At 40.4% G+C, this 13,258-nt stretch overlaps 1 protein-coding gene across 4 annotated transcripts in view; it reads left to right on the top strand.

Moving 5' to 3' along the window:
* STK3 (serine/threonine kinase 3) overlaps window positions 1–13,258 on the top strand; it is a 310,699-nt gene that overhangs the window by 48,410 nt on the left and 249,031 nt on the right. For 3 of the 4 annotated variants that reach the window (XM_018058284.1, XM_018058281.1, XM_018058283.1), the window contains exon 3: window positions 1,656–1,784. In XM_018058284.1, coding sequence (XP_017913773.1) covers window positions 1,656–1,784 — 129 coding nt within the window. Of the gene's footprint in view, window positions 1–1,378; window positions 1,399–1,655; window positions 1,785–13,258 lie in introns of those variants that run through there. The other variant, XM_018058285.1, reaches the window with a different exon arrangement.

Here is a 13,258-nt window from a genome sequence, read left to right as displayed (position 1 = left end):
ATTTAGATGCTCCCACCAGCTGTCTTAGTCTGCAGCAGCAGTGTGGTTGGTTATCAAGAAGCTCAGCAAGAAGCCACTGTGTATCTGATATTTGGTCAGGCATCTGCTGCAGCTGTATTTGAAAAGTGATGGTCTTTCTTCAGCTTTTTGCCATTCAGATTTCATGAATGTTCTTCTCATTGTCAGACTCTTAACTGGGATCCATTCAGGGAAGGGAAATCTGGGAAATGTGGTTCCCAGTTTTCTTTTGTAGTAACAGGAAGACCTTAGAAGAGACTGATGGCATTGCTTAATTGGCAGTAGTTAATCTAGCTCTTGAGTTTAGACTAGATTTTGAGGGGCTATATATATATATACATACACACACACATACATACATACTGTCACACACACATGTATATGTGTGTATACATATATATATATATATATATCAGTTCAGTTGAGTTCAGTTCAGTACAGTCGCTCAGTCGTGTCCGACTCTTTGCGACCCCATGAATCGCAGCATGCCAGGCTTCCCTGTCCATCACCAACTCCCGGAGTTCACTCAGATTCACATGGTTTCAAAAGGGGAAATACAGATTTCCCTTGCTCTCTGAAAGTAGAGCATTCTTATGAAATCTTTAGTAAGTTGAAACATTGTAATGCAAAGAAGAGCTTCCCTGGTGGCTCAAATGATAAAGAATCTGCCTGCAATGCAAGACACGCAGATTTGATCTATGTCAGGAAGATCCCCTGGAGAAAGGGAATGGCTACCCACTCCAGTATTTTTGCCTGGAGAATTCCATGGACAGAGGAGCTGAAGCATATACATTACAACACATCTTGCTAACGGTTACACAAAATAAATTGTGAGATAAAGGCACAGATCCTCTCAGACAAAGCTCAGAGATATGGTAGCTTGATGCTGAGTGTAGTTCTAGGAATGAGCTTGGTGGTGCCGCTGTTGCTGCTCATGGTACTTTCTCCCTCTCTAATGGCTCCTGCAAAAATAAATGTTAAATGCTGTTTTTGTTTTCACCTTTTTTTGTAAAAGTGTAAATCCTCTTCAAATTTCATCTGGTTAGTGAAACGTGTTAATCCAGGCCTTTTGTAAAAATGAAGGGGTGTAAAGTGAACTTTTGAAAAGTGGGCTTAACTGTATACGTGCGTGTGTGTAAATTAGGACTATATACACACACACACACGCACAGATACACACAAACCCATGGTGAAGGTTTCAGTTACCCCTACGCAGTCTGGGCAGGTGTGGGACTCTGATATTTTGCGGGTGGTTTTGCTTAAGATGAGATCAGCCTTTTCTCCTAACATGAGATTTTGGCTGTTTTTATTCTATGTTCCGTTCTTTTAACTTCCATTTATATATCTTCTTAATGCTGCACTTGTTTGAGTTGACAAACCGTAAGTCTATTTCTTTCATTCATAAGAAACACAGCAAATCTTTTTCTATTAATTTGGTGATTTTAATGAATTTTAAGTCTATAATTGAAGCATTAAAGCTAAGATATAATTCACTTTTAAAATTTGTTTCCTTTGATTTGTCACCATTAAGTAGTATTTTAAATGAGAAAAGACTATATGTGAAGACTCAGACTCTTTCTCTAATAGTTATGGTGTTTGAAGGGAAAAAAATAAAGGAATGTCTTGGTTTCTTTTAGGTCTTATGGAAGTGTATTTAAAGCAATACATAAGGAATCTGGTCAAGTTGTGGCAATTAAACAAGTACCTGTTGAGTCAGATCTTCAGGAAATAATCAAAGAAATTTCCATAATGCAGCAATGTGACAGGTATGAAGAGATTTTATTTCTTTATTTACCTTCATTTTGATAAGTTTTGCTAGTCATGTACAGTAAAATGTCTTTGGTCATCTTAGTTTTTTCTTCTGACTTCCCATCAGAAGCAAGACTGATCTTTCAAGAAAGGTGAGAATAGCTTTGTTGGGTTGTCTTAGGACTTTCAGTTCTAAGCAGAAATGATATTATAAAGCAATATGTGGTGATAGAATATACTCATGCACTTTTCTCATTTTCAGGAAAGATTTACAGGTGAAAATTAGCTTTTGATATTAAGGAGAAGTCATTTAACAGTCCTTTTGCTGTGATTTGTTTTAAATAATTAAAAACACTCCTGGAGGAGGTTGCCAATAGATGGGGAAAAAATGGAAACAGTGACAGACTGTTTTCCTGGGCTCTAGAATCACTGTGGATGTTGACTGCAGCCATGAAATTAAAAGATGCTTGCTTCTTGGAAGAAAAGCTATGACAAGCCTATACAGTGAATTGAAAAAGAGAGACGTCACTTTGCCAGCAAAGGTCTGTATATTCAAAGCTTTGGTTTTTCCAGTGGTCATGTTTGGATATGAGAGTTGGACCATAAGAACGCTCAGTGCTGAAGAACTGATGCTTTTGAATTGTGGTGCTGGAGAAGACTCTTAAGAGGCCTGTCAACAGCAAGGAGATCAAACCAGTCAATCCTAAAGGAAACCAACCCTGAATATTCATTAGAAGAACTGATGCTGAAGCTGAAGCTCAATACTATGGCCTCCTGATGTGAGGAACTGACTCATTGGAAAGCACCCTGATGCTGGGAAAGATTGAAGGCAGGAGAAGAAGGGGATGACAGAGGATGAGATGGTTGGGTGGCATCACTGACTCAAGGGACATGAGTTTGAGCTGACTCCGGGAGATAGTGAAAGACAGGGAAGCCTGGTGTGCTGCAGTCCATGGGGTCACAAAGAGTCAGACACAACTGAGCGACTAAACAACAAAAATTAAAAGTCATATTTTATGTAACTTTCATTTATTCAACCAACATTTACTGGACAACCCTAGTGTGCCAGATATTGTCACAGGATCTAGGAATACCAAGGAAACTAAGACATTGTTTTTCTTCTTGAGGAGCTGGTAATCTAGTTGGGAAGACAGATATTTAAGTGAATAGCTATAGTATAGTGCAGTCATTGTGCATGTAAGGAGATGTGAGAACAAGGAGGAAGGGCACCTACCTCAGCTAGGAGTCAGGAAGTCTGGAATGCTGAGAAAGTGTAAGTCTGGTGAAGAAATGGTGGGATGAGAGAATGCAGAGAATTAAAAGTAGAAAGGTGAAAAACAGCTCACTGTTAGGTGCTGTTCTGATAGGGTTTAGAATTACTGGGGTGGAAAGTAAGAGACAGAGATTGGTCTGAAATGAGTTTGGATAGGTAAATGGAACTGACCATGAAGCTGACCTATTAAGTAGCCTGGCCTTTCCTAAGGGATGCAGAGTCTATAGTTAATCGAAGAGGGATTTATTGTTCTCCCTGTATAAAAGGTCTCTAGGTAGGGTTAGCCACCTAGCACGTGGTCTTTGTTCTCATGCTTATTACCTCATAGTTACAGGAGGGCTGCTCCAGCTCCAGCCTTTTATCTACATTCCAGACAGGAGGAAGATGAGAAGAAGCAGGAAAGGGCTTCCCCAGAAACCCTCAGCTTTTATTTTATTCATCAGGATTGCATCACATGGTGACTTAGAGCTGGTGAACTTAGAGGAGTCTAGACACATTGTCACCTTTAATCAAATCATTGGGCCCTATTAGTAAGAGATATATAGAAAACTTCCTTTTCTAAAGGTATGTAAGATCCATATATTAAAAGCTCTTTGGCTAATGAAGTGAGTGAATAATCCTAGAGGAACTTTGCTGCTTGGATCTGTTCAATTTTGCTCTTCTTTGTTGTGTGCTGTATATTTAGATCATATTACATATTTTTCATGAAGGCCTTATAAAGTGGTTATAGCAAAAACATACATTCCTCAGTTCCCCAGTCAAAATATATAATTGCAGAATTTTTCCAGACCTTGCTGTTTATTTGATAACTTTATAAGAATGTGGCTCCCATACTTTGATGTAGATAAGGAAAGACTGGACACAGTATAGTGACGGGCACTTCAGTTGTTTAATATTTGCATGTAACTATGATTATTTTATTGTAATGATTAAAAATAGTTCAGTTTCTAGTATTGTGCTTTAAAGATTTCAATTGAGTGTGGTCTAGGAGAAAGCAGTGTCTCAAATATTACCTATTATATATCTCCTCCCCTAATCTTTGTGCATCTTGGTGCCTATCAGCTCTTGTTCAGATTTCTGCAGCAACTTCCTGTATTCACTTTGTCTTTCATTTTTGCCTGCTCCAGACTGTTTTCCCCCCTGAAGTTAGAGTCTTCTTTCTAAAATGCACACCTAATCAAGCCATTCCCTGTTTAAAACCCTTCAGTGGCTCCACATTGCTTAGCTGAATCCAGTCTCCTAAAGGATGGCCTGCAAGGTCCTACATGATCTGGCCCGTGCTTATGCTTCCTCTCTTTTACCCGAGTTTTGCTTTTAAGCACCTGTTTACTTGTGTTCTGTCACCTGCCTCTTAAATTCTTTTGAGTTTGGAGTGATGTCTTACTAAGTGCCCTTGGATCCTGCCACTTAGTGGCTACTCAAGTATTAACTAATTCCCATCTCAATGACTCAACTGGAATATCCAGGAGCAACTTTATATTTAACATTCTAAAACCAAATTTTTAATTGTTGAAGAAAAACCTTTCAGATCCCTATTTTGTTAATGACATCATCATCTAGTTAGTTTTTCAAAACAGAACTCATCTGTTTCTTTTTCTTATACCTCTGTTAACACTAATACTTGTAGAGTCTCCTTCTGAAATGTCTTCGCTATCTTTATCCTTTCTTCATTCCTTGAGAGAAGGAACCTATTTCTTAGCACACATTATAGTACCTCGCACTGTACTTTTTGTTCAGTGAATGTGAATAAATATGTTTGGATAAGGAGAATGTGAAAGAGCATTGTAGGTTGAGGGAAGCCTAGGGAAATTTGATATTTTTTCTTGTTATATACTTTAAACTACTAAGTGGAAAAAAAAAAAGTAATGAATTAAAGGGGTAGAAAGTGTTAGTTGCTCAGTGTCCGGCTCTTTTCAACCCCTCACCAGGCTTCTCTGTCCGTGGGATTTCTCAGGCAAGAATACTGGAGCAGGTTGCCAATCTCTTCTCCAAGGGATCGTCCCAACCCAGGGATCGAACCCAGGTCTCCTGCATTGCAGTTGGATTCTTTAACATCTGAGCCACCAGTAAAGCCCAAAGGGGTAGAAAATGTAAACAAATTCTAGAAATTTTGTACCACTTTATAGCAGAACACCTTGCACATAGTAAGTACTTGTCAAAGGATTTGTTGAATGAAATGGTGAAACAGATAATAATATTAGGTTGATGCAAATGTAATTGCAGTTTTGGAAGATGAATTTTAAATTATAGTAACTAGGCTTAAACACATTTATTGATCAAAATAAAAACCATTACAATCAACGCATTTTTGCCAATGAGAAATAAGTTTGTTTATTCCTGTAGCATGAAAATTCATGATTCGAGGAACTCTTGGAAAGCATTTTCTGTCTCTTGCTGATTGTGGAAGCATTCATTTTTCCTGAAAATGCAGGAAAATGCTGTCAGAGATGCTTCAAGAAGTGGTAGTCAGTTGGCTGAGAGTTCAGGTGAATATGATGGGTGAGGCAAAGTTTTGTAACCCAATTTGTTCAACTTTTGACGTGTTGGTTGTGCAGCGTGTGGTCTGGTGTTGTGGAGCAAAATCGGGCCCTTTCTGTTGAGCAGTGATGGCAGTAGGTGTGGCAGTTTTCTGTGCATCGTGTCGATTTACTGAGCATACTTCTCAAATGTAATGGTGTTGCTGGGATTCAGAAAGCTGTAGTGGATCAAATGGGCAGCTGACCACCAAACAGTGACCATGATCTGTTTTTGATGCAAGTTTGGCTTTGGAAAGTGCTCTGGAGCTGCTTCTTGGTCCCGCCACTGAGCTGGTTGTTGCACAAAATCTGATTTCGTTGCAGGTCACAATCTGATTGAAAAGTGGTTTGTAGTTGTTGCATAGAATAAGAGAAGATAGCACTTCAGAACGACTGTTTGATTTTCAGTCAGTTCAGGAGGTACCCACTTACCAAGTTTTTTCACCTTTCTAATTTACCTCAAATGCCACATGACCGTAGAGTGATTGACACTGAGTTCTTTGGCAGCTTCTCGTGTAGTTGTAAGAGGGTCAGCTTAGATGGTCCTCTCAGTTGGTTGTGGTCAACTTCAGATGGCCGGCTACTGTACTCCTCATCTTCAGGGCACTTGTCTCCTTTGCAAAACTTCTTGAACTACCACTGCACTGTACGTTCGTTAGCAGTTCCTGGGCCAAATGCATTGTTGGTGTTGTGAGTTGTCTCTGCTGCTTTACAACCCATTTTGAACTTGAATAAGAAAATTACTTGAATTTTCTTTTTGTCTAACGTTTCCGTGGTCTAAAATAAATTTAAAATAAGCAGCAAGTAATGTCATTCTGTTGTTTTTGAGATTGCATCCAAGTACTGTATTTTGGACTCTCTTGTTGACTATCATGGCTACTTCATTTCTTCTAAGGGATTCTTGCCCACAGTAGTAGATATAATGGTCATCTGAGTTAAATTCACCCATTCTAGTCCATTTTAGTTTGCTGATTCCTAAAGTGTCAATGTTCACTCTTGCCATTTCCTGTTTGACCACTCCCAATTTGCCTTGATTCATGGACCTAACATTCCAGGTTCCTGTGCGATATTGTTCTTTACAGCATCGGACTTTACTTCCATCACCAGTCACATCCACAACTAGGTGTTGTTTTTGCTTTGGCTCTGTCTCTTCATTCTTTCTGGAGTTATTTCTCCACTGATTTCCAGTAGCATATGGGGCACCTACCGAACTGGGGAGTTCATCTTTCAGTGTCCTGTCTTTTTGCCTTTTCATACTGTTCATGGGATTCTCATTCCCTTCTCCAGTGGACCACATTGTATCAGACCTCTCCACCATGACCCGCCCGTCTTGGATGGCCCCACAGGGCATGGCTTAGTTCCATTGAGTTAGACAAAGCTGTGGTCCTAGTGTGATTAGATTGACTAGTTTTCTGTGATTATGGTTTCAGTGTGTCTGTCCTCTGATGCCTTCTTGCAACACCCACCGTCTTACTTGGGTTTCTCTTACCTTGGACGTGGGGTATCTCTTCCCAGCTGCTCCAGCAAAGCGCAGCCACTGCTCCTTACCTTGGGCGGGGGATATCTCCTCTCCGCCGCCCCTCCCGACCTTGAACGTGGAATAGCTCCTGTAGGCCCTCTGGCGCCCGTGCAGCCACTGCTCCTTGGACATGGGTTGCTCCTCCCGGCCGCCGCCCCTGGCCTTGGATATGGGGCAGCTCCTCCCGGATGCTGCCCCTTGCCTTGGGTGGGGGTAGCTCCTCGGCTGCTCCTGTGCTGTCACAGCTTGGCACTCTTGGTCCCTGACCCTGACCTCGACCATGTTCAGTACATCTTTAATCCAATTTTCTATTGATGTGTGGGGCTGTGTTTCCTCCCTGTTATTTACCTGGGGCCAAACTATGGTGGTGGTAATGAAGATAATGGCAGCCTCCATTGATTTACTGCTGCAATCAGTACCCCCAGCCCTGTAGCAGGCCACTGCCAACCCATGCCTCCACCGGAGACTTCTGGACACTTATGGGAAAGTCTGGGTCAGTCTCTTGTGGAGTCACTGCTCCTTTCTCCTGGGTCCTGGTGTGCACAAGTTTCTTTTTGTGCCTGCCAAGAATTTGTCTCCCAGTCCTGTGTAAGTTCTGGCAGCTCTATGGTGGGGTTAATGGTGACCTCCTCCAAGAGGGCTTATGTCATACCCAGGTCTGCTGTACCCAGAGAACGACAGAATGGTCTCTGTTCGCTTCCAAGGCAAACTATTCAATATCAAAATAATCCAAGACTATGCCCCAATCAGTAATGCTGAAGAAGCTGAAGTTGAATGGTTCTATGAAGACCTACAAGACCTTCTAGAACTAACACCCAAAAAAGATGTCCTTTTCATTATAGGGGACTGAAATGCAAAAGAGGAAGTCAAGAAATATCTGGAGTAACAGGCAAATTTGGTCTTGGAATACAGAATGAGGCAGGGCAAAATCTAATAGAGTTTTGCCAAGAGAACACTCTGGTCATAGCAAACATCCTCTTCCAACAACATAAGAGAAGACTCTACACGTGGCGATCACCAGATGGTCAGTACCGAAATCAGATTCTTTGCAGCCAAAGATGGAGAAGTTCTATACAGTCAGCAAAAACAAGACCGGGAGCTGACTGTGGCACAGACCACGAACTCCTTATTTGCAAATTCAGACTTAAATTGAAGAAAGTAGGGAAAACCACTAGACTGTTCAGGTATGACCTAAATCAAATCCCTTATGATTATACAGTGGAAGTGAGAAATAGATTCAAGGGATTAGATCTGATAGAGTGCCTGAAGAACTATGGACAGAGGTTTGTGACATTGTGTAGGAGGCAGGGATCAAGACCATCCCTTGATCCAAGGAATGAAATGAATTACAAGGAAAAGAAATGCAAAAAGGCAAAATGGCTGTCTGAGGAGGCCTTACAAATAGCTGAGAAAAGAAGAGAAGCTAAAAGCAAAGGAGAAAAGGAAAGATATACCCATTTGAATGAAGAGTTCCAAAGAAGAGCAAGGAGAGATAAGAAAGCCTTCCTTAGTGATCAGTGCAAAGAAATAGAGGAAAACAATAGAATGGGAAAGACTAGAGATCTCGTCAAGAAAATTAGAGATACCAAGGGAACATTTCATGCAAAGATGGGCACAATAAAGGACAGAAATGGTATGGACCTAACAGAAGCAGAAGATATCAGAAGAGGTGGCAAGAATACACAGAAGAACTATACAAAAAAGATCTTCACAAACCGCATAATCATGGTGATGTGATTACCAACCTAGAGGCCAAATATCATGGAATGCGAAGACAAGTGGGCCTTAGGAAGCATCACTACAAACAAAGCTAGTGGAGGTGATGGAATTCCAGTTGAGCTATTTCAAATCCTGAAAGATGATGCTGTGAAAGTGCTGCACACAATATGCCAGCAGATTTGGAAAACTCAGCAGTGGCTGCAGAACTGGAAAAGGTCAGTTTTTATTCCAATCCCAAAGAAAGGCAATGCCAAAGAATGTTCAAACTATCACACAATTGTATTCATCTCATATGCTAGCAAAGTAATGCTTAAAATTCTCCAAGCCAGGCTTCAGCAATACGTGAACCGTGAACTTCCAGATGTTCAAGCTGAATTTGAAATGGCAAAGAAACCAGAGATCAAATTGCCAACATCTGTTGGAGCATCGAAAAAGCAAGAGAGTTTCAGAAAAAACATCTATTTTTGCTTTATTGACTATGCCAAAGCCTTTGACTATGTGGACCACAACAAACTATGGAAAATTCTGAAAGAGATCGGAATAACAGACCACCCAACCTGCCTCTTGAGAAACCTGTATGCAGGCCAGGAAGCAACAGTTAGAACTGGACATGGAACAACAGACTGGTTCCAAATAGGGAAAGAAGTACGTCAAGGCTGTATATTGTCACCCTGCTTATTTAACTTATATGCAGAGTACATCATGAGGAAAGGGAGCTGGATGAAGCACAAGCTGGAATCAAGATTGCCGGGAGAAATATCAGTAACCTCAGATAAGCAGATGACACCACCTTTTGGCAGAAAGTAAAGAAGAACTAGAGAGCCTCGTGATGAAAGTGAAAGAGGAGAGCAAAAAGTTAGGCTTAAAACTCAGCATTCAGAAAACTAAGATCATGGCATCTGGTCCCATCACTTCATGGCAAATAGATGGGGAAACAGTGGAAACAGTGGCTGACTTTATATTTTTGGGACTCCAAAACCACTGCAGATGGTGGCTGCAGCCATGAAATTAAAAGACACTTACTCCTTGGAAGAAGAGTTGTGACCAACCTTGACAGCATATTCAAAAGTAGAGACATTACTTTGCCAACAAAGGTCCATCTAGTCATAGCTATGATTTTTCCGGTAGTCATGTATGCATGTGAGAGTTGGAGTATAAAGAAAGCTGAGTGCTGAAGAATTGATGCTTTTGAACTGTGGTGTTGGAGAAGACTCTTGAGAGTCCCTTGGACTGCAAGGAGAACCAACCAGTCCATCCTAAAGGAGATCAGTCCTGAGTATTGGAAGGACTGCTGTTGAAGCTGAAACTCCAATACTTTGGCCACCTGATGTGAAGAACTGACTCATTTGAAAAGACCCTCATGTTGAGAAAGATTGAAGGCAGGAGGAGAAGGGGACAACAGAGGATGAGATGGGTGGATGGTATCTCTGACTCAATGGGCATGAGTTTGAGTAAGTTCCGGAGTTGGTGATAGACAGGGAGGCCTGGCGTTCTGCAGTCCATGGGGTCGCAAAGAGTTGGACACGACTGAGTAACTGAACTGAACTGAATAAGTCATTGGGCTTCTCTGATGGTTCAGAGGGTAAAGCGTCTGCCTGCAATGCAGGAGATCCGGGTTTGATCCCTGGGTTGAGAAGATCCCCTAGAGAAGGAAATGGCAGCCCACTCCAGTATTCTTGCCTGGAGAATCCCATGGAGTGAGGAGCCTGGTAGGCTACTGTCTACGGGATCACCAAGAGTTGGACACAACTGAGCAAAAAAACAAAGTGAGAAATGCACATTAAAATAATGTATAACATAATCACATTTATTTAAGAATGTATTCCGGTATGAAACAGCAAAGTTCAACAATGTAAAATCACAGTTACCTTTGAACCAACATAATAAGAGTGGATTCCATCTTCTAGATTTCAGTTTTACATTCATATTGAACGTATGAAATAGTGAGGAGGCGAAAAAGTTGGTTAGTTAAAGGATCCTAAAAGTGCCAGAGGATAAGGTGAGTGAAAAACTGGGAAATGGCTGGAGCAAGCATTACATTTTAGCTGCTACTTACTTAGTGTTAATGCAGATGTGTTATTGAGAATTGGTATAAAAACAATTTGGACGAAAACAGTATAAATTGAAATTATGCCCACATAAGATAGTAGAATTTCAGCTAGAGAAAATGAGATTTGTATTTTTGAACCTGATAGATTTTCTTAAGTCTATGCAGCTATTTGGGCATTTGGCAAATTGTCTTGCTTTCTACACTGTAAAAAGAGACCAGAGGATGTTTAAAATTTTTTGTTCATTTTAGTGCATACTCAACATGTATTCAATATAGCTCTTTGGCATAAATATTTGGGGGCACCCATCTGCATTGTTTACGGCTGAATCTTTTGTCTAGTCCAGTGCTTGACGCAGAATAGGTATTTAGTAAGTATTTGTTGAATGTGTAAACCATTGAACGTTGGTGCTTGGCTAAACCTCTATAGGTATATTTTCGAGTTTTTCCAATGTACTCATCTCTAAGGATGTGGTTCTAGGGGTATTTTCCTCAAACAGTGAAGAATCAAGCAGAGTGGGAAATTTAGCTCTTACTTTTATCTTTTTCTCTATATTGGAGCTCTTTCTAAAATTTTATTTAAGGTTCTGGTGCTAAAGCATAATTAAGAACTGTTTTACAGGGACAGAAAATGAGATCTAGAGATTTTACATGGATTGTCCTAGATCACAGCTAATGACTAGGATGATATGAGGAATGGTATTTGCTGACTGCAGGGCCATTGCTGAAGAAAGCAATATCTATACAAAGATTCCAACAGTTCAAAGTAAAGTACTCATTCTCAAGGCAAGGCTAGAGATGGAGGCAAGAGCTGGTCAGCAGTACTTTTGAATACCATGTGCCCAGGAAACGTGGATACAAGGGAACCACAAAGCTCTACACTCGTGGTACTTAACTCTCTAGGGAAGGAACTTCACATATCTAAACCAGGAGAAATGTGTTGTTAACACATGCATTAGTCACACAATTATTCACCTAATTTATTCTATATATATGTCGTCGTCGTCATTATTTAGTCGCTAAGTCGTATCTGACTCTTGGCAAAACCCCATGGACTGTAGTTCACCAGGCTCCTCTGTCCATGGAATTTTCCAGGCAAGAATACTGGAGTGGGTTACCATTTCCTCCTCCAGGGGATCTTCCTGTCCCAGGGATCAAACCTGCATTGGCAGGCAGATTCTTTACCACTGACCACTGGGGAAGCCCTTCTATGTAAATGTATACATTTATATAAAATTCAGTATATATATTATGTAAATAAATTTATTCACTTAATATATATCAAGTGCCTACTCCTGAGGGCAGCCCTTCTGTGCTGTGCACGAGAGTTATTACAATGAATGAACCAGACTCTGGAAGGACTTTCACTCAGATGGACTAGGCAGATGAATGGACAGGCTGTTTCAATACAGTGTGATAAGAGCTCTGATGGAGTAAACATAGAGAACATACTGTATTGGTTGGAAGACATGTAAGGCCTCACTATTGGAAATTTAGGGAAAAAGGATGACTTAGATTTACTGGGCAAAGAGGGAGAGGTGATCCATGTGGTAGAAATAACGCATTCCTAGCTTGTCTGCTCAGAGTCTTCTTCCAGAGCCGTTCCTGTCCCATCTGTTCTGTTTGCTGATGCTTCTGGGTGAGATTGTGTTTGAACAATGTTGCTGGTTAAAAAAAAAAAAAAATTGACATTCACCATATTAACTTTGGCAGTTTTTACCAGGTCATGGATATGAATTCATTTTTTGGGTGGGCCAAGAAACCAGTTGCTATGGTTTAGATTTATTTTGGAAAAAATTCCGTTTTCATAGGCGAGCATTCACATTGCCTTTGTAAAAACACTGTATTACCTCTATTAATTTAGAACACTGTGAAGATTGTAGAAGGGTGTTGAGGAAACTTACACAATGAAAAATTGCCATTTCATTAGTATTTTAATTATCACATGCTCATAGTGGGAACATTAAAAATATACTTTAGAAAATATTTGCAAAAGACTTATCTGATAAAGGAATGTTATCCAAACTATACGAAGAATTTAAAAAACTCAACATGCAAATAACCCAATTAAAAAATGAACCAAAGGCCTTAATGGACATCTCACCAGAGAAGATATACAGATGGCAAATAAAGGTATGAAAAGACGCCCCACATTCTGTGTCATTAAAGAAATACAAATTAAAATGAGATACCACTATACACGTGTTAGAATGCCCCAAATCCAGAAGACTGACAGCATCAAAAGCTGGTGAGATTGTGGAGCTGAAGGAACTTCTTTTCATTGCTGGTGGGAATGCAAAATAATATTGCCAGTTTAGAAATCAGTTTTTGACGGTTTTTTTCTGAAACTAAACATTCTTTTAACCATATTATCCAGCAGTCTTGCTCCTTTAAACCAGCCAAGATGTCCTTCAGTA

This window comes from Capra hircus, chromosome 14, assembly GCF_001704415.2.
Source record: "Capra hircus breed San Clemente chromosome 14, ASM170441v1, whole genome shotgun sequence".
NCBI lineage: Eukaryota > Metazoa > Chordata > Mammalia > Artiodactyla > Bovidae > Capra > Capra hircus.
The sequence above is the reverse complement of the archived record's forward strand: the minus strand, read 5'-3'. Positions and strand labels throughout refer to the sequence as shown.